Source organism: Papio anubis, chromosome 1, assembly GCF_008728515.1.
Source record: "Papio anubis isolate 15944 chromosome 1, Panubis1.0, whole genome shotgun sequence".
NCBI classification, from domain to species: Eukaryota; Metazoa; Chordata; class Mammalia; order Primates; family Cercopithecidae; genus Papio; species Papio anubis.
Window position 1 is genome coordinate 17,833,461 of NC_044976.1, and position 24,761 is coordinate 17,858,221.

The 24,761-nt window shown below is 42.1% G+C and overlaps 1 protein-coding gene and 1 pseudogene across 2 annotated transcripts in view; both read left to right on the forward strand.

Annotated features, from left to right (window-relative positions):
* The window catches only part of MICOS10 (mitochondrial contact site and cristae organizing system subunit 10), a 31,395-nt gene that overhangs the window by 2,224 nt on the left and 4,410 nt on the right, over positions 1–24,761 (forward strand). The window contains exon 2 of the mRNA XM_003891240.4: positions 24,640–24,687. Coding sequence (XP_003891289.1) covers positions 24,640–24,687 — 48 coding nt within the window. The remainder of the gene's footprint in view (positions 1–24,639; positions 24,688–24,761) is intronic.
* LOC103882066 lies at positions 7,716–9,691 on the forward strand (annotated as a pseudogene). The gene has a single exon (XR_643739.4). The product of XR_643739.4 is annotated as a 40S ribosomal protein S14 pseudogene (transcript).

The following is a 24,761-nucleotide window of genomic DNA, read 5'->3' on the forward strand; positions in this document are numbered from 1 at the left end:
TATTTATTTTTAATTAACTGACTTTTTGTGTAGAGACAGGGTCTCCCTATGTTGTCCAGGTTGGTCTCTTAACTCCTGGGCTCAAGCGATCCTCCTGCCTCAGCCTCCCAAAATGCCAGGATTACAGGCATGAGCCAATGTGCCACACTTAAAATAGTTGTTTTTTTATTTTTTGAAATAGGATCTCTCTCTGTCACCCAGGCTGGAGTGCAGTGGTGGGATCTTGGCTCACTGCAACCTTCGTCTCCTTGGGCTCAAGTGATCCTCCCACCTCAGCCTCCCAAGTAGCTGGGACTATAGGTGTGCGCCACCATGCTCAGCTATTTTTGTATTTTTTGGTAGAGACGGTGTTTTGCGGTGTTCCTCAGGCTGGTGTGAAACTTCTGGGCTTAAGTGATCTGGCCTCTTCAGCCTCCCAAAGTGCTGGGATTACAAACTTGAGCCACTGTACCCAGCCAGTGGTTGTTGATACTAATATTATTGTGCTACTCAAGACCACGTGAGGCAGTGAATAGTGTCACTCTGTCTCTCATGCGTGGAACATTGGTAGGAGTGCGTCATATACATGCGGAGTAATTAAATGAGGCAAGGTAATGTACGATCTCAGGTATAAGTTGAAATGAATGATTCAGACTCTTGCTGTAGGTTTGTATATTAAGTGACTGAAGGGATGGGCTGAGGTCATTCAGTAAGACTCTTATTGACCTTTGTAGAATGGCTTGGGATTGAATAGTCAGGTAGGATGGAAGAAGAACTTGACAAAAGCCAAGTTGGATTTTCATGAGGAGTAAATTGAAGCACACAGAGGTTAAATAGCCAGAAGTGGCGGAGCTGGGGTTAGAGCCCAGACATCCTGATTTCAGTGCAGAGAGGCTGGTTTAGGTGGAGTCAGAACTGTGAAATGTCTTAGAGATATTCCATTTTATCTTGGAGGTGTTTGAGTTGACTGTTGACTTTTTCACATGCATTCTGCATATTCAACACCTCTGCCTTAAAAATCTATTGCTTCCAGGGCTCACTAGGCATAGGCTGGTGGGTGATCATGGGATGGTTTCAAGCAACAAATATTTATTGAGCTATGTGTCAGTCAGCAGGCAACTAGAGAAGCATAAGACATTTCACTGCCCTCAACAGGGAATTGATGTAATATATTAGGTTGCCATTTAAAAAAAAATTGGCAAAGACCGCAGTTACTTTTGCACCAACCTAGTAAATGAAATTTTAGTATGATTGTTCTGGCAGAATGAATTTGGAGCAGAGGAAACTAGCAGTACTGTGATTGTGAGGTGATAAAAGTCTGACCTGTTAGACTGGAATAAATGGGCATATTTGAGAAATTTCAAACTTTTTCCCATCTGTGACCTAAGGGAGTTGTCCTGTTGGGCTGAGAGAGACGGCAGAAGAGAGAAGCAGCAAGGGAGGCTTTAGTCTGAGTTGTCTTTGAGACGATGAAGGTGGACGCTCTTCTACAGTGAATGTGTTGCTTCCTGTTTTCTCTGGGTAGTGAGGTTCTGGAACTCTTTAAACCTCATTGGCTGCTTGCTTTTCTGGTATTTCAAAATGGAGATAGAGACTCAGGGAATGGCAGCCTGTGGTAATATAGGTAAGAGGTTTGGTGGAAGATACAGACAGGAAGAAAAGGCCAATGCAGGCTTTCCGCTCCATCTTTATAATTTCTTTGTGGGTTTTTGTTGTTTTTGAGACAAGGTCTCATTGTGTCATCCAGTCTGGAGTGCTGTGGTGCAATCACGGCTCACCACAGCCTCGACCTCCAGAGCTCAGGTGATCCTCCCACCTCAGCCTCCTGAGTAGCTGGGACTGTGGGTATGCACCACCACACCTGTTTAACTTTTGTATTTTTTGTAGAGATGAGGTTTCACCATGTTGCCCAGGCTGGTCTTGAACTCAGGGTCCAAACGATCCACCTACCTTGGCCTCCCAACGTGCCGGGATTACAGGCATGAGCCACCACACCTGGTCCATCTTGATAATTTCATACTCTGGCTTGGCACAGACTGAAGGGAAGCCATGGTGAATGCACAGCAGCTTCTGTGAGTCCTTCTCTGTTTGGTTGTCTTATACCTAAAGTGTTTTGCTTCCAGGGTTCACCAGGGTTATTTTCCCACTAGTTTGCTGTAAGATGACTATTGTAATCACTCGTGTTTAGCATAGGTGTTGTATAGCTGAGTTAAATAGCTTTCTTAAGCCTGTACTTTAGGGAGTGGTCGCTTAAAAAAGTATTCTTCAAGGATCTTTTCTCCTTGAAGCTTGAATCTTAATAGAAACTTACCGTATGATTTTGTCCTGTAGGAAGAGATACATTTATTTATAAACACTCTTGCCCCCATTACTGTCTTAAGAAAAGCAATTCTAGGCCAGGCACAGTGGCTCATGCCTATAATCCCAGCACTTTGGGAGTCTGAGGTGGGGGGATCACTTGAGCCCAAGAGGTCGACACCAGCCTGGGCAACATAGTTAGACCTCATTGCTGCAAAAAATATATATATTAGCTGGGTGTGGTGGCATACACCTGTGGTACCAGCTACTTGGGAGGCTTGAGCCTAGAGGTTGAGGCTGCAGTGTGCTGTGATCACACCACTACACTCCAGCCCGGATGACAGTGACAGAGCAAGACCTTTTCTCAAAAAAAAAAAAAAAAAAGAAGAAGAAGAAAAGCAGTTATATTTTACCTGTTTATTCGGGTTTTAAAACCTCTATTTATTTTGTATCAAATAGTGTGGAAGAATAGGTGATTTCTAGTATGGTTTGAACTGATAAATTAAGCTCATGGATCTGAAAACAACAGCAAAAATTAAAACCCGTGTCTCTCTCTTCATGGAAGGCAGGTCTGAGTGATGAGCACAGTGGGCCCTTACTTGTTTTGTTACACATCCACTTCTCTTTTTTCCACTCTTTCAGCCCTTGTTCCTTTCTTTTTCTTTATTCCTGTCACATTTTTACACTTCTTTTTGACCGCTATTGTTATTCCTGCCACTGCCACTACATACATTGCCTAGTTCATCTATAAAGTTTGACATTGATAGGTCTTTTTTCCTTAGTAACCCTGTTAGCATTTAAGAAGTTCCTAGGTATTCTGTTTATTCTTTATCACATCATTTTTCTTAATAGCATGTTTCACCATTTGAAATTTGTAGTTGGCTTCTTTACTTGATTGTTCCTTCTCCCTGGAATGTAAACTTCATAAGAACCGAAGGCTGTTGCGTTCACTGTTGATCCCTTAACCCCTGGTTTAGAGGAGGCGTACAATAATTATTGTTAAATGAATGACATGTATTGCTGAGAATTGTGTAGACTGTTCTCTGCCCGTATTTGCTTCTTAGAGTGTGTTTATTAACTGAATGAATTAGTATTTAACTGAAAAACTCCAAGTAAAGTAGATTTCTGCCCGTTCACATGTTTGATCATGTATCCTTGTGTTCTGGGGACTTATACCAACTTTTAATTTCATCTGGGAATGTAAATTACTGTCAGTAGATCTTAATAATAAAGTAGTATTAAAAATATTTGGGAATAGTCAACTGAGAAACATAAACCAGAGAGCACTTTTGTATTTAAACAAGTAGAGGGATGATGTTGGTTTAAGGGGTAGTGCCAAAGCCTTATTGCAGGAAATTAAAAAGGAGTGAAGAATATTACATTTTATGAATGGCATGTTCCGTTAGTTTTATGTGAATGCGTCATTAATGGGTTTTGCTTATTTTATGGATTTATTTTTAAGTTTTATCAGATTTATTAGATGCTCTGGCTTTCTTTATCCACTCAGTTCAAGGGCTGTGTTGTTTATTTTCCTTGTATGTATGGATAATCTGTCTTAGTGCCCATGAGCATGAATCAGCCACACATTTCTTGTTAGTGAGACTAGAAGGCATAGTGTCTGATCAACAGAGGAGACTTTAAATCGTTCTGGTCTCCACAGACCCGATATCCTCAGCTTGGGCTTGTCACCCTGGACTGGATGGGAGGTTATGTCTGTTTTCAGTTTCCCAAGGAAAATAAGATTTTAGGAGATGAGAAAAGTCAGACTTCCAGGGGCTGCTTCCCTGTGGTTTGAGAATTTATGAGTCCTGCAAGTGTGGGTCATAGAAGCACTAGGCCGGGCACGCTGGCTCACGCCTGTAATCTGAGCACTTTGGGAGGCCGAGGCGGGCAGATCACCTGAGGTCAGGAGTTCGAGACCAGCCTGGCCAACATGGCGAAACCCCGTCTACTAAAAATACAAAAAAGTAGCCGGGCGTGGTGGTGCACACCTGTAATCCCAGCTACTTGGGAGGCTGAGGCAGGAGAATGGCTTGAACCCGGGAGGCGGAGATTGCGGTGAGCCAAGATCCTGCCATTGCATCCCAGCTTGGGCAACAAGAGCGAAACTCCGTCTCAAACATACAAACACAAAACAGAAGCAGAAGCACTGTCATTGCCCTCAGAGTTCTGTTACAACTTACTCTTCTTGAATGCCGAAGGCTTGCACTGGCAGGCCGGGGACCTCTTGACCAAATTGATGTTGTTCGTGTGACAGTGACCAGGCCTCAAACTGTGGATTTGCCAGAGGACACTTTGAGGAAAATCTGATTCCAGCACTTCCTGGATTCATGCGGAGGTCCTGGGAATCCTTAGTGTGACTTGGAAAGCTTTAAAATTGGCTGTGTCCCTTTTCTCTTCGTTTTGCTCCAGTGTGAGACCAGAGTAAGGAATATCTAGTCTTACTGATCCATGTATTGGCCTAGAATTCTAGTTTATTCTAAAGGAAGTCAGGTTGTGTGGCAACTCTATTTTAGCGTTTGAAGAAATTCATTGAATGGTAAGCTGAAGAGTGACATGGTTGGAATTTTTGATTTCAGAAAAATCGTTGATAAGAATGAATCAAGGGCTAGCTAGGATGAAGGCAGGGAGGAGATGTCATGGTGGAGGGAGAGGTCGCCCAAAGCTGGAGAGTTTCCTGGAGAAGGCTGTCCTGGCAAGCCAGGTGTGTCTAGCACAACAATGATTTCCGTTATCTTAGTAGCAAGGAAAAAGGCAAGTCACGGACATTTTCAAACAGCCTTAGAATGTATTCAGTTCAGTGAACTGTAGTGGCGGACACAGGCATTTTGTTTTTCTTTTCCTCATTTTTTTTCATTTGAAATAAATGTACCAGTAAATACCTCTCAGCCTCAGTTTTCTTATCTATAAAATGATAGTACTTGCTGCAGAGGGTTGTTGCAAGTGAGGATAAAATGAGATAATCTCTAGAGCAGTTAGGACGTTGCCTGTACTTAACTAAATATTAACTGGAGGCTGGGTGTGGTGGCTCATGCCTGTAGTCTCAACACTTTGGGAGGCTGTGATGGGTGGATCGCTTGAGGCCAGGAGTTTGAGACCAGCCTGGCCAACAATGGCGAAACCCAGTCTTTACTAGACGTACAAAAAAATTAGCTGGGTGTGGTGGTACGTACCTGTAGTCCCAGCTACTCGAGAAGCTGAAGCATGAGAATCGCTGGAACCTGGGAGTTGGAGGTTGCAGTGAGCTAAGATGGAGCCACTGCACTCCAGCCTGGGCAACAGAGTGAGACTCGGTCTCAAATAAATAAATAAAAACTGGAGGTTGTTACTGAAGAGTGGAGGTAAAAGAGTTAAAATAATTAACACATTTACCCTGATCTTGGCTATTGTGGGTCGTAGGTGGGTCTTATTGTGGGTCTTGGCTACTGTGGGTCTGACAATCAATATTCTAGTTTATATATGTCATAGTAATCATTAATGTATACTTCTTGAAACAGTTTAATACCGGGTATTGCAGTAAGCCTTGGCAGGGGGTGGCACACAGGTGAATAGGCACTGGCCCTACCCTGGAGGAGCTTACTACCTTGAGGAATGTGAAAGGGACGAGGGATATTTGACCCCCATTTTGGAAAAGATGCAGACATTTAATAGGTGGACCAGGTGTTTCAAGCCTTCTAAGTGTCCCAGGGGAGAGGGATTCTTTGGTTCCTTCTGGGAATGATGAGAATGACCATCACTTATTGAGCACTTAACCGCATGCCAGGCACAGTGCTAAGCATGTTATGTTTTACATCATTATCTCATATCCTTGTAAGGTATTTCTCCATTTTTACAATGGAAGCTCACGGTGGCAGAATCCCTCCTTTAAGATCACAGGGGCTACAGCTGCAAGGGTAGGAAGGTGAACCCCATTCTTGTAGCTATCACATGCTAATGCAGGAGATTTTATCCTTTAGGGGTTAGAGGACTTATGTTGGGGGGGGAGGGCAAAAGAAGAGGCAGGAAAGGCGGAAGGGTGTAGGAAGTTACAGGGATTTTAAAAACTATTTTGTTGAGATATATTTCATGGCACAAATTTTCCTATTTAAAGTGTACAATTTTAGTTTATTCACCAAATTGTGCAATTATCACAATCTAATTTTAGAATATTTTAAGCTTCCCCCAAAAGAAACACTGGACACAGCTGCTCCTATTCCCAAACTCTCACCAGCTACCTTAGCCCCAAGCAACCACCAATTTACTTTCTGTCTCTGGAATCTCCTATTCTGGACATTTTACATGAATAGAATGATATAATATGGAGTCTTCTGTATCCGGCTTCTTTCACCTAGGTAGTGTTTTCAGTACTCGTCCTGCTGTTCCATTTATCTGTTCATCACTCTTTTTTTGTTTCCGAATAATGTTGTGTGGTATATTTGTACTACATTTTCTTTATCCATTTGTCAGTTGGTGGACATTTAGTTCGTTTACACTTTTACATTTTATGAATAATGCTGCTGTGATCAAGTGTACACGTTTTTGTTTTGTTTTGAGATGGGGTCTGTGTTGCCCAGGCTGGTCTCAAATTCCTGGGCTCAAGTGATCCTCCTGCCTCAGCCTCCTGAGTAGCTTGGATTACAGGTGCATGCCACAGTGCTCAGCCCCCCAGTTTTTATGTGGACATGTTTTCATTTCTCTTGGATATATACCTAGGAGTGGAATTGCTTGGTTGTGTGGCAATTCTGTGTTTAGCATTTGAAGAAATTCATTGAATGGTAAGCTGAAAAGCGACATGGTTGAATTTCTGATTTCAGAAAGATCACTGAAGTGATGAGAATGAATCAGAGAGTGCTAGGATGCGGGGGCAGGGAGCTAGCTTAGTATATTATTGCAAATCTTGCCAAAGATGAGCTGATCAAATGAGGGGAAGCATGAACTAAGATGGGAGCAGCAGGAGTGGAAAAGAGAGATATAATGATGCTAGTACAGAGGTTATATTTACAGAACTTGAAATGCAGGCTAAAGAGTGGGAGGAGTCAGGTGGTGCCAAGCCTACATAAATGAGCATGGTAATGCTTTTGACAAATAGAAAAGGCAAAGAGGGGAATAACATTTTGTAGTTTCTTAATTTCTAGTGTGTCTTGAGATAGGTCTCTATATGCAGCTCAGTTAACAGAGATGAAAGTTACTGGTTTGTCATGCATTCATCTTCATGAAAAGAAAGGATTTGGCCTTGCTTCTTCCTTGTTAAGAAAGTATATGGCCAGGGCTGGGCACGGTGGCTCACACCTGTAATCCCAGCACTTTGGGAGGCTGAGGAGGGTGGGTCACCTGAGGTCAGGAGTTTGAGACCAGCCTGGCCAATATGGTGAAACCCCATCTCTACTAAAAATACAAAAATTGGCTGGGTGTGGCAGCGCATGCCTGTAATCCCAGCTGCACAGGAGGCTGAGGCAGGAGAATTGCTTGAACCTGGGAAGGGGAGGTTGTAGTGAGCCGAGATCAGGCCATTGCACTCCAACCTGGGTGACAGAGCAAGAAGGCTCTGTCTCAAAAAAAAAAAAAAAAGAAAAAGAAAAAAGAAAGTAGGACAGTAAAAGACTTAGCAGCTGACTTGCCTTAAAATTAACCAGCAGATTTTATGTATTTGTTCAATAATCAAGTATAGTTAAATTGCTTGAAGTCATTTTAATGTTTAAAAAAATACTAAAAGAGGCCATTGAATAGTCATGGAAAAAGAAAGCAAATTATTGTTTTTCTTTAAGTATCAGTTCATCTGATAGATGTGGGTTACCACAAAGCATTGGTGGCTCACCAAAAATTGCCTGTTGGTAGCCTGTGTTTGCAAACTGATACCTCTCTATTTCATGGAGTGATATCAATTAGGTTATACTTAAATACTTCAAAGGCTTTTGATTGTTTATTGGTTTGGGTTTTAAATTAGTACATGTTAATTGTTGAATTGGGTAGCCACATTTTGTTTGTCTTATGTATATTTAAACAATGTGACCAAAAATACTTTTTCCATTTGCGGCGGCAATATGAATAATGGAACATTGTGACCTTCTAGAGAAGTATTTTCTGTTAGTATTACAGAATAATGTAATTAGGTGCTATATGGAACTTGAAAACATACTTAAATTTTTGTTCTGGCTGTGGTTTCATGCTTTCCTAAAATGTGGCCTGTAACAGTTTATTAGTAAATACGCTGAATTGCTTTCTTTGGCAAGTGTATTTCGGTATTGAATCCAAGTAAAAACACAAATATTTACTTATAAAAGTCATTTGGTGTAGTAATATTTTTCCTATGGCCACTGACCCACTAGTGAAATGTTAGGGCATTGCTAGATTGGATCCTGTTTATTTAAAGGCCAAGAGAGGGAGAGAAAGAGAAAGCTAACATTAATCGAATGCCTATTATGCCATCATATTTGGTACACTATTATCTCTTTTTTGCTTTCCCAGCAACTTGGGAAGTTTATATTCTCTCTGTTTTTCCAGCAAGAAAAGTAATGCTCAAAGAAGTTTATAGAAATTGAGAAGCTGATTTTTAAATCTCTGAAAATGTAAACAATCCAAAATAGCCAAACCAATTTTCAAAAAGAACAAAGTTAAGATTCTTGTATTAGCTGATTTTAAGGCTCACAGTAAAGCTACAAGACAGTGTGGTGGTGGAGAAGAGCTGCACATATAAATCAGTAGAATAGGATAAAGTCCAGAAATAGACCCATACATAAATGGTCAATTCATTTTTGACAAGGCAATTTAATGGAGAAAGGAAAATATTTTCAGCAAACCATGCTAAAACAACTAGGTTTCCATATAGAGAAAAAAATGAGCCTCGCTTAAAAGGATCGTAGACCTAAATATAAAAGCTAAAACTGTAAAACCTATAAGAGCTTTCCAGTGTGGAGTCTGGAGACAACGTGCAGAAATGGCATCTCGAAAGGGGAAGGAAAAGAAGGAAGAACAGGTCATCAGCCTCAGACCTCAGGTGGCTGAAGGGGAGAATATATTTGGTGTCTGCCATATATTTGCATCCTTCAATGACACTTTTGTCCATGTCATGGATCTTTCTGGCAAACAAACCGTCACCATGTGACTGGTGGGATGAAGGGGAAAGCAGACCGAGATGAATCCTTGCTATGTTGGCCACCCAGGATGTGGCCCAGAGGTGCAAGGAGCTGGGTATCATTGCCCTACACATCCAACTCCGAGCCACAGGAGGAAATAGGACCAAGACCCTTGGACCTGGGGCCCAGTTGGCCCTCAGAGCCCTTGTCTGCTCTGGTATGAAGATCAGGAGAATTGAGGACGCCACCCCCATCCCCTCTGACAGCACTCACAGGAATGGGAGTTGCCGTGGTCGCCGTCTGTGAACAAGACTCCTCAAAATATTTTCTGTTAATAAAATTGCCTTCATGTAAAAAAAAAATAAAGTAAAACCTGTAAGAGAAAATCCTTTGTGACCTTGGGGTCAGAAAAGATTTTGGGGGATACAAAAAGCAGTTTCAAAGAAAACTGATATACTGGATTTGATAAAAATTAAAAACTTTTGCTCTTTGAATCGCACTATTAAGAAAGCAAAAAGGCATGTGTCTTTACAGCAGCATGATTTATAATCCTTTGGTTATATACCCAGTAATGGGATGGCTGAGTCAAATGGTATTTCTAGTTCTAGATCCCTGAGGAATCGCCACACTGTTTTCCACAATGGTTGAACTAGTTTACAGTCCCACCAACAGTGTAAAAGTGTTCCTATTTCTCCACATCCTCTCCAGCACCTGTTGTTTTGACTTTTTAATGATCGTCATTCTAACTGGTATGAGATGGTATCTCATTGTGGGTTTGATTTGCATTTCTCTGATGGCCAGTGATGATGAACATTTTTTCATGTGTCTGTTGGTTGCATAAATGTCTTCTTTTGAGAAGCGTCTGTTCATATCCTTTGCCTGCTTGTTGATGGTGTTTTGTTTTTTTCTTGTAAATTTGTTTAAGTTCTTTGTAGATTCTGGATATTAGCCCTTTATCAATTTATTGTGGCACTATTCACAGTAGCAAAGACTTGGAACCAACCCAAACGTCCATCAATGACAGACTGGATTAAGAAAATGTGGCACATATACACCATGGAATACTATGCAGCCATAAGAAACGATGAGTTCATGTCCTTTCTAGGGACATGGATGAAGCTGGAAACCATCATTCTCAGCAAACTATCGCAAGGACAAAAAACCAAACACTGCATGTTCTCACTCATAGGTGGGAATTGAACAATGAGAACACTTGGACACAGGAAGGGGAACATCACACACTGGGGCCTGTTGTGGAGTTGGGGGAAGGGGGAAGGATAGCATTAGGAGATACACCTAATGTAAATGACGAGTTAATGGGTGCAGCACACCAACATGGCACATGTATACATATGTAACAAACCTGCATGTTGTGCACATGTACCCTAGAACTTAAAGTATAATAAACAAACAAACAAAAAAAGAAAACAAAAAGGTAAGCCACAGAATGGGAGAATATACTTGTAATACACATGTCTGATAAAGGGCTTAGAATTCATAAAGATCTCATAATTTTAAGGTTCCCCGGCCCCCACAGACTCAGGGTCTCACATGTTGCTCAGGCTACTACTTCTGGCCTCGAGCAATCCTCCTGCCCCAGCCTCCCAAAATTCTGCAATTTAAGATGTGAGCCACTTTTCCCAGCTTTTTTTTTTTTTTTTTTTTTTTTTTTTGAGATGGGATCTCACTCTGTCACCCTTGCTGGAGTGCGGTGGCACAGTCACGGGAGCCTCAGCCTCCCGGACTCATGATCCTCCCACATCAGCCTCCTAAGTAGCTAGGACTACAGGTGCATGCTACCACATCAGGCTAATTTAAAAAAAATTTTTTCTTTAATCATAAGAAGACAACAACACATGGGTAAAATTATACCAGTGGTGGATAGGCACATGAAAAGATACTTAACATCAGTGGCTGTTAGCGAAATGCAAATTAAAATCATGAGATATACCTACACACCCATTAAAGTAGCTAACATTTTTAAAACCTGCCAATACTAAGTGTTGATTAAGCTGTGAAGCAACTGAGACTCTTATACGCTGTTCATGGGAATGGGAAATGGTAGAACCACTTTGGAAGACTGTTTAACCGTTTCTTATAAAGTTAAACATATGATATAGCCATTCTACTGCTAGATGTTTACCAAAGAGAAATGAAAACGTATCCACACAAAGACTTACACATGAGTGTTCATAGCAGCTTTATTTGTAAGAGTTAAAAAACTGGAAACAACTGAGATACCCATCAGTTGGTTAATGGAAAAACAAGATGTGGTCTGTCCTTAAAGTGGAGTATCAGTAATAAAAGGAAACCAACTACTTTTATACAACAACGTGGATACATTTCAGAATCATTTTGTTGAGTGATAGAAGCTGGACACAAAAGAATACATGCTGTATGATTCTAGTCACATACAAATTTCTAGGAAATACAAACCAATCTAATGAAGTTGAAGGAAAGAGGGGGAAAAACAGAATAATTAAAATGACTAAAGAAAGCATAGTCCAGCTGGGTGTGGTGGCTCAAGCCTGTAATCCCAGTACTTTGGGTAGCCGAGGCGGGCGGATCACGAGGTCAAGAGATGAGACCATCCTGGCCAACATGGTGAAACCCCGTCTCTACTAAAAATAAAAAAATTAGCTGAGTATGGTGGTGTGCACCTGTAATCCCAGCTACTCGGGAGGGTGAGGCAGGAGAATCTCTTGAACCTGGGAGGCAGAGGTTGCAGTTAGCTGAGATCACACCACTGCACTCCAGTCTGGGGACAGAGGGAGACTCCATCTCAAAAAAAAAAAAAAAAAAAAAAAAAATCATAGCCCATAATTCTTAGGTCTCGTAAACTTGTCATTTTTAAAAATAGAAGGTAGAGATTGTTTTAAAATGCTCTTTAGATAGATAGCATGAAAGAGAAAGAAAGGATAAATGAGTACACATTAGAAAAAATGTTGGAGGCTCTAGATAAATGAGGAGGTGGTATAAGAAGACAGCAAATGAAAGCCACCCCTTCCCCCCCAACCCCCACCTCCGGCTTTTTTTGTTTTTTTTTTTTTTTTGGAGACAAGGCCTTACTGTTGCCCAGGCTGGAGTACAGTGGCACAATTGTGGCTCACTGCAACCTCCACCTCCTGGCCTCAAGCGATCCTGCTGCCTCAGCCTCCAGAGCAGCTGGGATTACAGGCTCGCACCACCATGCCCAGCTAGCAGATTGATCTTAACGGATACTGAGAGACAAGGTATATTTGGGAGGAGTCGAAATCTAGTGCTTTTACTTCAATTTTCTTTATCCAATCTAAGCCATTAGGATGCTTAGGATAATTTATAATTATTGTAACACTCTGACATAATTGTCGACAGATTTGTAGACTTACCTTACTTTGACAAATGTTTACAAGTTAGAACAAATGTTTCTGATTGTTTGTCAGAACCTGCACATATAAAGCACTCAGAATTCCTGTTTGATAGATTTTAAATGATTAACTAAAGCAACTGATTTAAGCAACATAATTCACTTTTTACTAGGAAGGTAGTCTTAAGAAAGCTGCGAGTTTCTTGGCATCATTTCAGATGACTAAGTTGAAATTCATTTGCTGTAGGAGTTTTTTATTTATTTCTCCTTTTTTTTTTTTTTTTGAGACAGGGTCTCGCTCTGTCACCCAGGCTGGAAGGCTGGAGTGCAATGGCAGGATCTTGGCTCACTGCAACCCCCACCTCCCGGGTTCAAGCATTTCTCCTTCCTCAGCCTCCCAAGTAGCTGGGATTACAGGCGCCCACCACCACACCTGGCCACTTCTTGTATTTTTAGTAGAGACGGGGTTTCACCGTATTGGCCAGACTGGTCTTGAACTCCTGACCTCAAGTGATCCCCTAACTTCAGCCTCCCAAAGTGCTGGGATTACAGGCGTGAGCCACTGCGCCTGGTCAAAATTTTTAATTTCTTTACCATTTCAGCATAGTCCTGTATGTGAGAAACCATGAGCTTGTTAGCTCATAAATATCCTATTCTGATTAGATGCAAAAATATATTACTGTTTCAATCACATATTTTGTCTTGACACTAAAATAAATGCTACTCATTGTATGTATTCCCAGACAAGATTATGAAGAACTTATCTTTCTCTTTATTCCAGCTGCAACTGGATTTTTTTTTTTTTTTGAGACAGGGTCTTCCTCTGTCACTCAGGCTGGAGTGCAGTGGCACAATCACATCTCACTGCAGAGTGCTGGAATTACAGGTGTGAGCCACCATGCCCGGCCTCAACTTGAAATTTATTTTAGCTCATAACTTCTACTCTAGAAGATGTTTTAAGGCCGGGTGCGGTGGCTCACGCCTATAATCCCAGCACTTTGGGAGACCAAGGCAGGTGGATCACTTGAGGTCAGGAGTTCAAGACCAACCTGGCCGACATGGTGAAACCCTGTCTCTACTAAAAATCCAAAATTAGCTGGGCATGGTGCACGCGCCTGTAGTCCCAGCTGCTTGGGAGGCTGAGGCAGGAGAATCGCTTGAACCTGGGAGGTAGAGGTTGCAGTGAGCCGAGATCACGCCAGTGTGCTGTAGCCTGGTGACAGAGTGAGACTTCATCTCAAAAAATATATATTTTTTCTTTATGAAAGCTAAATTCTTTTTTTTTTTAATTTTATTATTTATTTATTTATTTTTGAGATGGAATCTCGCTCTGTTGCCCAGGATGGAGTGCAGTGGCGCGATCTCCACTCACTGCAAGCTCCACCTTCTGGGTTCACACCATTCTCCTGCCTCAGCCTCCCAAGTAACTGGGACTGCAGGTGCCCCCTACTGCGCCTGGCTTTTTTTTTTTTTTTTGTATTTTTAATAGAGACGGGATTTCACCATGTTAGCCAGGGTGGTCTCGATCTCCTGACCTCGTGATCCGCCCACCTCAGCCTCCCAAAGTGCTGGGATTACAGGTGTGAGCCACCATGCCAGGCCAATTCTTGGTTTTATAATGTATGCAAGTCCAGGGATTTGGAGAGGTTTTTTATGGGGCTTGGTAGAGTAGTGCAACCTTTAAGAAAGACTCTAGCCAGGCGTGGTGAGTCATGCCTGTAACCCCAGCACTTTGGGAGACAGGCAGGTGGATCACCTGAGGTCAGGGGTTCGAGACCAGCCTGGCCAACATGGTGGAACCCCACCTCCATTAAAAATACAAAAATTAGCTGCATGTGGGGACACGTGCCTGTAATCCCAGCTACTTGGGAGGCTGAGGAATGAGAATCACTTGACCCCAGGAAACGGAGGTTGCAGTGAGCCAAGATCGCTCCACTGCATTCCAGCCTCGGCGACACAGTGACACTGTCTCAAAAAAGAAAGACCCTAGAGTGCCGCTGTACTGTCATGTCAGCTGGGTGCTGCTTCCTCGCCTTACTGTCCTTGCCAGATTTTAGCAGGCTCTCAGAAGGCCTGAAACTCAGGCAGATTCTTTCAACACCTCTTCAGATGCTGACTTGGGATATCATCGTTTGTATCAACACATCCTAAATGCAGAAACATGGGTGTACTTAAAAATATTTGACTGCCTTTTCTGTTTGTCTTTGTCCATGAGGCTTTTTAATATACTCTTTCCTATGGATCCCTGATCTACGAATTGTCATTAAGTGTGGCCACTTCCCCCTTCTCAGAAGTTCCTAGTCCTGGTCAAACCCTTGCTTTTGCCTGTACTGGTTGTCTTCCATACCATCTCTTTCATTTCTGCCTATCATGGAATACAGGAAAGATGGAGGGAGGGCTGTTGAGAGACCACAGGATGCAAGGCCGTAACATTTCCAGTCAGATGAGCCGAGAAGAGTCTGAAGTCTGGACCTTATCTCCCACTTGCAGTTGCTTTGGGGCTGCAGAAGCCAACTGGTATTTTCACCTCTGATGGCGGCTTCTTCAGATCTGTCCTCATTGCTGCCATAGTGAACGACAAAAAGTACACATCTGATGTATAGCTTCTCTACTTAATTCTGTCTGTTGCTTCCTTATTGCTTACAGGGTAGAGACCACGATCCTTAGATGGATGGCATAAAAGGTTGTCTTGCTTTATCTCCTACCTCACACTTGATAATTTGGCAGCAAGGAGCTTGCTGTAGCTCCTGTCTCTTGCCACCTTCCCTCCCACTTCGTTCTCTAGCCCCCCTGGACAGTGGGTATCCTCAGTGCTCCTAGTACATCCTGTTTCTGTCATTGTACCCTGTACTTCGTGGGTCTGATTATCAGCTGGCTCCAACACTGAAACAGTGAACATAGTGCAGGAACTTATCATTCCCCAGGGCGTGGCATAGTGCCTGGCACACAGTAGGTACACGGTTTGTATAATTAAGGAAATGCCCACACATAATGTTGAACATAAAGAAGTTTGGAAGATGTTGAGTTTTCCTGTGGTGGGTTTAAAATGTATTATAATAGCTTCATATGTCTGTGAGGAGGCTGCACTGGGAGCAGTATAGTGTCGGGATGAAGCACCATGCCTCTGGAGTCAGGCTGCCTGGCTCACATCTCACATGTCTGACCTGAGGTTCTGTGCCTCAGTATCTCTATAAAGTGGGGCTCATAAAATAAGTTTATTGTGAAGATTAGATGAGAAAATTTAATCCTTGAGCATAAGTGCTTAGTGAATGCTATTCCTTTTATTTACTATTCCAGAAAACAATGTAGATGTTTTTATAAATCAAGTTATATTATATTTTATTTATTTATTTATTTATTTATTTTTGAGACAGAGTCCTACTCTGTCACGCAGGCTGGAGTGCTGTGGCGTGATATTCAGCTCACAGCAACCTCTGCCTCCCAGGTTCAAGAATCCAGTTATATTTTAGATTGATTAAGGGAATTTAGTGTTAAAAGATTATCTGATGCCTGTTGTAAGTAGCATCATTGTTTTTATAATTATCTGGGTAGAAGTTCTCAGCTTTTTCTTTGACAGCCTTTCCCCACTCACCTCACCTTATAAAAAAGCCCAGATACATACATACCCCCCACACCCACACATACACATACAACCACACCCCCACTCTCTCTTTCACACACACATTCAGTCACCTCTCTCTTAGACACACACGCACACCACTCTCTGTTTTTTTGTTTGTTTGTATTTTTAGTAGAGACAGGGTTTCACCGTGTTAGCCAGGATGGTCTCGATCTCCTGACCTCGTGATCCGCCCGCCTCGGCCTCCCAAAGTGCTAGGATTACAGGTGTGAGCCACCGCGCCCGGCCACCACTCACTCTCTTAATGGATTGTTAAGCCCTATATATTCTGCCAGCAACATGCTCTTCCTTTCCAAGCAATCCTACACACCTTAGAAGAATCTGCCTAGAGCAGAGCTTCAGTCATGTTATTCCTTCTAAAACATTCTTTAGGGAAGCCCACTGCTGACTGAGTGAAGTGCTGTAGACCCAGCCGCTGGTGCCTTCTGCAGAAAGGCCCGAGATTCCTTTGTAGCCTCCTCTCCTGCTGTCCTGGATGTGCCTCATGCTTCAGCTGGATTGGGCCACTCCTCAGTTCCCTGCACTGCCCTGCTTTTCTGCCACTGAGTGGAGTGCATTCCCTTCTCCACAAACTTTGGCTGTTAAATGTCTGCCCTTCTGAGACAACTCAAATGCCACCTTCTTTTTGACAACTTAAAAAAAATCTCCCTAGCCAAATGTATTCCCATCTGCCTTCTCTGGACCCATAGAACAGTGTCATTTCATGGCACTGCGGTTATGCTTTTAATCAGTTTTCTGGGTGAAATGGACTTCTTTCTGACTTCTTACCCTTCTTTATCACAAGCTCCCCAGGGAAGAAACTGTCTTATTTCTCTGTGATCCTTGCTGAAGCCAGTACTCTTGCCCTTTAGTGCTCAGTAAATATTTGGACTTTCGATTTGTTCTTGAAGTGTTTGGTTTTTTTTGTTTTTGTTTTTGTTTTTGTGGGGGAAGAAGGTGAATCACAGTTACTATGTGCAATGTACTGTTCTTCCAAGGGTTTTACACATCTCGTGCGGTTTCATCCTCACACTGTTCCCCAGTTAGAGAAAGGCACTGTTAGTGTTCTTCTTTGCCATATGCAGAAAGTGAAGCATAGAGAAGTTACATAGTTTGCCCAGGGACTGAGACACACAGCTAGTAAATAATCTAATAGTATTCACAATCGTTTTAACCTGTCTTACCCCAAATCCTTATAACCTCAAAACTGAAGAATAATCATTGTACAACACTTCCTTCCCTGCCCCCCGACCCCGAGACAGAGTCTTGCTCTATTGCCCAAGGCTGGTGGAGTGCAGTGGCACAATCGGGTCACTGCAGCCTTGACCTCCCAGGCTCAAGCGATCTTCCCACCTCAGCCCCCCACAGCCCCCGAGTAAAGCTGGGACTACAGGCGTGCGCCACCATGCCCTGCTAAACTTTCCATTTTTCAAAGAATAAACACTCTATACTGGACTGATATTCTCCAAGGATAAAGGAAATCTTCCCGAGTGCCTTCTACTTAATAAATGTTAATAAATGTTGATCAAGTCAGTGTATGAAGGGAAATACATTAATGATGCTGTTTCTCCATTGAGTTTTTTTTTTTTTTTTTGAATTTTTATTTTTTACACGGAGTCTTGCTCTGTCACCCAAGCTGGAGTGCAGTTGGCGTGGTCTTGGCTCACTGTAACCTTTGCCTCCCAGGTTCAAGTAATTCTGCCTCAACTCCCGAGTAGCTGGGACTACAGGTGCATGCCACCACCCAGCTAATTTTTGTATTTTTAGTGGAGATGGGTTTCACCACGTTGGCCAGGCTGGTCTTGAACTCCTGACCTCGTGATCCGCCTGCCTCGGCCTCCCAAAGTGCTGAGATTATAGGTGTGAGCCACTGTACCAGGCCACTTTCCACTGATTGATTGATTCATTGATTTATGTATGTATGTATGTATGTATTTTGAGACAAAGTCTCGCTCTGTCTCTCAGGCTGGAGTGCAGTGGCGCGATCTCAGCTCACTGCAAGCTCCGCCTCCCGGGTTTACGCCATTCTCCTGCCTCAGCCTCCCAAGTAGCTGGGACTACAGGCGCCCACTGCCGCGCCCGGCTAATTTTTTGTATTTTTAGTAGAGATGGGGTTTCACCGTGTTAGCCAGGATGGTCTCGATCTCCTGACCTCGTGATCCTCCCGCCTCGGCCTCCCAAAGTGCTGGGATTACAGGCGTGAGCTACCGCGCCCGGCCACATTGAATTTTTTATTTGAATCATAGGAATAGACATTAACACAATAGCTATAATGATGTATAAATAGGCTATAATGAATCCCCGATTCTTATATTTAATTTCACAAGGATGAGAATCCAGTTACTGCTGGTACAATTGAGGAGGAGCTGGAGATATTGGAGATGTTAGGGAAAAAGGGAGTCCATAGAAAATACCCTTTTCAGCAGTTTATAGACCTCAGCGCATTTGGATTCATTGTATCTCCAACCAGTGCACAGAAGTAAGGAAAGTATTTTCTGGCTTGATTTGTTGACGATTTCTCATTGTTTCTAAGTAATTCAGGTTTTTGTTGCCACTCCTGTAGGTCAAACATCTGTGGTTTCTGTTTCCTGGAGGGGCTGCAGAGTAATATAGTCGTAAATTACCCATGGATAGTGTTAAAATCCAGAAAAACACACTGTTGTCATATGTAACAAGAGACAGTCACCTTGCTGCTCTGCTGACCTCTTCGTGAGTTCTATCCCTTTGTGTAGGAAAGAGCCATGACTCGGAGTCAGACAGCCTGGGTTTGAATTCTACTTTTTATAGGTTTTCATAATAAACTTTATAATGTGATACACTGCCTGACACTTTATAGATGTTAGTACCTCCAAAGCACACCCCCCATAAATGTGACCTGTCTTTAATGTGTTTATCTAAACTTACCAATTTTGTATCTCTTTTCTCAGCTTCCCTTTAATAATTAATCTTCAGAGCCGCTTCTCATTTTCCTACATACTTTATCTACATGTGCATTAACGAATTATATTTTGGTAAAATTTCTTCAACTGTGTTTCTTGTTTTATGCATTCTTGGAAGCTGTATGGCTGTCAGAATTCTGAAAGTTGAACTAAGTGCTTACACACTCATTTAAAAGGACCCCTTTTTGAGTTTGGCTTTTCTTGAAGCAGAGCACACCAGTAATGACTCCACATTTACCTTTCATATCTTTGTTCCTTTCCGTTGCCTGGTTTGTTTGCTTGTTCTAATCAGAATCCTGGTAATTGATGTCCACCCGAGAAATCCCTGCAGATGTTCTAGCCCCTGTCTAGTCCAGATAGCCACAGGAAGGGTAAGGTCTTGTAAAATAGCCGCCACCTTAGTATGTTTCCTAAATGCCCTATGGCAGTGTTGACTTTTGAGAAGCTGATTAGTACAGACTAAAATCACCATCTCTGGGTCCTTGGTCTGGCACTTTCACATGAATGGCATTTACATGTGGACACCTGGGACAATCTGTCTTTTCCTCAAAGGATTAAGTAACACAGTTTGAAGCTGACTTAAAACTACTTTTTCCCTCATTAATGGGGCCCTGAGCATCTTTCATAAATCAGAAATGTGTCTTGGAAATGTAATTCTCACTAAACTCAGTTCCAAGGGTATTTTCTATAAAAGCACATTCTTGTTTTTTCTGTGGTAACACATGCATTTGGTGATTGTAATAGCGTTAACAGAAACACGATTGAACAGGAAGCATGGCCATTATAAATGGGTCAGTTTGATATAAATTTATGTTCAAAGCACAGATATAGCTTTATTAGACACAAGACAATTCTAGGAAAATATTGATGACATTTTAAAGCAAAATGGTCTAGTTCAGCAGTAAGTCTGAAAGGATCCTCTATTTAAAAAAATGTATATATATGTATATATATACACATACACACCAAAGCCTGATGTGTCATATAAACAATTGCTAATGTTGATGAAATACAGTCAACTGTGCAAAGGGCAGGAAAAAACTGGTTCTCATTTTCAGCTGTGGCTCATCCACAGTGTGATCCTACACAGCCAGTGAGTTGTATTTTAATAAAGGATTAGCTATTATACTACAATTTTTTTTTTTTTTTTAGGCAAGGTCTCACTCTGTTGTCCAGGCTGCAGTACAGTGGTATGATCAAGGCTAGCACTGCAGCCTCAACTCCCAGGCTAAAGTGATCCTCCCACCCAAGCCTCCTGAGTAGCTGGGAGCACAGGCACGCACCATCATGCCTGGCCGATTTTTATTTATTTACTCATTTATTGTTACTTTGTTTTGTTTTTGTTTTTGTAGAGATGCAGTCTGACTATGTTACCCAGGCTGGTTTCAAACTCCTGGGCTCAAGCAATCCCCACATCTTGGCCTCCTGACGTGCTGTGATTACAGGCATGAGCTGCTGCACGCAGCCTGTATTACACTTCTGAAATCTTTTATCAGGGAGGTGGCAGAACTTACTACCACTTAGTGAATTCCGTGTCAGACAGTATTAGAGACTTTCCATTTTTCTTTTTTTTTGAGACGGATTCTCGCTCTGTCGCCCAGGCTGGAGTGCAGTAGCGCGATCTCGGCTCACTGCAAGCTCCGCCTCCCGGGTTCACGCCATTCTCATGCCTCAGCCTCCCGAGTAGCTGGGACTACAGGCGCCCGCCACAGCACCCGGCTAATTTTTTGTATTTTTAGTAGAGACAGGGTTTCACTGTGTTAGCCAGGATGGTCTTGATCTCCTGACCTCGTGATCCGCCTGCCTCGGCCTCCCAAAGTGCTGGGATTACAGGCGTGAGCCACCGCGCCCGGCGAGACTTTCCATTTTTCTAATGTAGCAACCCTGTACGGTTGTTTTCACTCTACAGATGAGCAGGTTTTGGCTGGGTAGGGTTGACGAATTGGCCTGGGGTCAGAGAGCTGACTTGTAGGGACTGGAGCAGCGGTTTGGGCCCGGCCTGTCTTGCTGCAGCATCAGTGCTCTCGCCACTCACTCAGCAGGAGAGTACATTCAGCATTTATTTAGAAATTGGATCCTTTCTTTCAGACATGTAAGAATGAAGAAGTTTTCTAGCACAAGGCTTCTAGGATCTTAAAGACTGGTAATTCCTGTAGCTTCTCATATTTGTGAACTGCCAGTTGAATATGGTACTTAAGTTTTTGCTCATGCATCTTGATGTAAGTTATACAAAATAAAATGGAGTTACTTTGCTATTTTAACTAATCTTTTAGATGTAGATTAAAATGTAGCACTGACAACTATACCTTAGGCTTACGAATGTAGGAGCCTTGTTTAAAATGTTACATGTAAGCCAGAGTGGGGTCTTTATAATTGCCATAAGTTATTGATAGATGAAATGGGTCTATAGTCTTTTTTCCCCTTTGATCTTTTATAGAAATGTTTCCAAGTGAATTTCTGTTTCTGTTCCTCTTCAGTGAGTTGTTCTTCCTTCATTGAAAGTCCATAGGCAATTGGAACTTTTGTGAAGTTGGTTGTACAGGAGCATATGTGACTACAACTTGTTCTGTTAGGGGCTAACATCCAAAATACATTACTGCCCCGAGACTGCAATCAGATTAGAGAGCCTACTTGTTAATTCCTGCTGATTATGTTTGCTTCTAATTCTTTGCAGTGAGGTAAAGCTTTATGATCTGTGGCATGGTGAGAACAAAGAATTTTCTAAATGTAAAATGCAGTTGCGTCGAGCAATTAGAAATTGTCCATAATTGTAATGGCCAACAACATACATTTTCCCCCTTTTCTTACCAAAAAGTGGCTTAAGGTGTACATTGCTGTACCTCCATTGGTGGTTCTCCTTTTAAATTTGTTGTAAAATCCTTTTAGGCATAAGATAAGGCCTATTATCTTCTGTATCTTATCAGTATTGTATATATACTGATATATTGTATATATACTGGGCGCAGAGTTCTCTGTGCTTTTTACTGTTAAAATACCATCCGATGAAATGTTAAGGAATTGCTCCTTCTTAAAAATGTGTATTTATCTATTAGCCGGTTTTATGATGTTCTGTTGGGCACTAGGCATGCATTAAATTGCATGGTTAGACTGATTCGGAGTAATTTCATTTTAGAGGAATATGTGCCAATTCTTTTTCCTCTCCAAAAGGCATGGTTTCAGAGCATGGCCCTGTGCCTAATGTTAATTCCATAAGGCTCCTTTGTTATGTTCCCCACCCCCTACCACACGCCCGCAACTGGCCTCTGCCATGAGGAAGATGTGTGCCTATAATCAGGCATTTCTTTACTTTAGGGTTATTTGTCATTTCAGACAGCATGGACTTTTGAGAACAGGCTTAAGTTGGGGAAGGCAGGGTTACATAAACTGTATTCATTGTTAAATATTTGCTTCCAGGGAAGGTGAAAAATGCTTTGTACTTTTTCCTTTGGCTTTTTTCCTTCAAAAGAGCTTGTCATGCAACAACAAAAAGTGGCCAAAGGCAGAGAAAACTCTTCTCTTTTCCATGTTGGTTTGTTTTTATTGTAAGACAAACCTTTCATGTTTTATTGTTATGAAGTCTAAACCTGGCCTAGAGGTGCCAATCTTTAGTGGAAACAGCTGCAGAGTTGGTGTCCCCTGATCAGGTGGGACTTCTTTGAAGCAACATGTTGCCTTTTAAAAGAGAATTGTGCATGTGAGAACTTGAATCTGTAAAACTCATCAGCGGTTCCACCATTGTTTATCTTGTAAGTAACTGAGATAGCTAACTCTAAGTAAAACATTGCAATTAAAAATCACTTTCTGAATTATTTTTTTCTGAAGAGAATAGTCTTATTACTTTTTGTCTTAAAAATACAGAAATGAGGGAAAAATCACCCTTAAGAATTGAAGATACAGCAGCCCAGCTGAACTAAGACCATAGAGCACATTCTTTGATAACTCCTTTTTGCTGGTCTGAACTGTTTATTTTTACTTCATATTTATACTTGCAGATAAATGCCTATAATAGGAACAAAACTGGGTGGTTGGGCATATATCTGAATTCTAGAGATTAAAGATTTTGATTTTCTGCTTGATATTGATTGATGTGAAAGCATTGCTCGTCTTTTTGATTGAGTGGTACTGTTAGCAATGGAGTTGGCATCATTCTTGGTCTACTGCTAGGAAAAGTTGAGCATCAGATAGCTTTTTCTCCTTGGGGGAAAATAGAAGAGACAGGCGTGGAGTCAGAGGGACAAGAAAAATGCTGAAATATTTTCCTTTGGGGCTTTTGATTTCTTTGCCAAAAAATTGCCTCCAGATGGAGAAGAGCAAAAGCTCTGATTGTAAGCCATTATGTTTTTACTGGCCTATCTCCCCATTCCATTGCCTGGTTTGGAATCTGTAAGCCAGTCCAAATCCTCTACCTCATTTTCTAGTACCAATTTACTGTCTTACTCATCTTCCAGCTGCAAGGAGTGAGGCAAATCGCCTTAAAATTGAACCTGTATCATTTTATAAGCCAAGCAACAGCAGCATCTTGCCAAGGAATATCAGTATCAATGGCTTCCATGTCCCTGAGGTTCTTGAATCACACCTACCAGGTCGTCTTCTTGTGTCTGTGACTTGTGCGGTAGGATTAGTCTGGGAATGAATTTAACAGGCCCTTTCGGCTTTGTGAAGACTTGTTACTACCCGGGTTGTCTAGCATTCTGAGCTGTATGGGGAGCACAGTCATGTTTTGGCTGTTATTTCACTGGCAGTGGAAATCTTGACATTCCAATTTCCCTTGAGGGGTAGTAATTGTTTAGGGGTTGAAACTCTAGAGGAATCCAACGTCTGGATATGGCAGATACAGTATCATTGAGTCTGGCAGACGTTAGCCCGGATCACTGTGCCGCAACTAACTAAACAGTATCCTCGGGCAAGTCATTTTCTTCATCTGCAGCTCTTGAGGGACGTCTTTTTCCTCTGCCTAGATATTCTGGCTTGTGTGATAGCGCAGCCTTTAGGAATTGTTCTGGATTACTGCTTTTTATCTTCCTCCAAGTGCGGAGGTGGCAAGGGAGCGCCCTGTTGGCACTATCTCCTGTTTTGGCTGTGATATCCCTCTTTGAGGTTGGTAGGAGACCCCAGGATGCTGGAGGCCACTTGCCAGCAGTGTAGAGAGGGTCGACTCCCTGCCCCACATCCCGCAACTTGTCTAGAGAGAACAGGGAGTCAAGTTTTTATTTCCTGTTGGGCAGGAGAACCAAAGGCATCAGTAAAACCTCTGACAAATAAAGACAGTTAGAAATTAGAAAATTAGTTCTCTACCAAATTATTAAAGAAAATCTGTTTTACGATGTTCACATTTAAGAAATGTTAATGTTAGCTTTGTGAAGTTACTGCTATGAGATTGATCATGTCTTTTCTCCATCTTTGTAGGTACGGGTTTTGGATTAGGAATTGTTTTCTCACTTACCTTCTTTAAAAGTAAGTGTCACTCTGTCTTTTCAACATAATGTCGTAGTGTATACATATATGTAGCAGGGACACTTCCAGAGGAC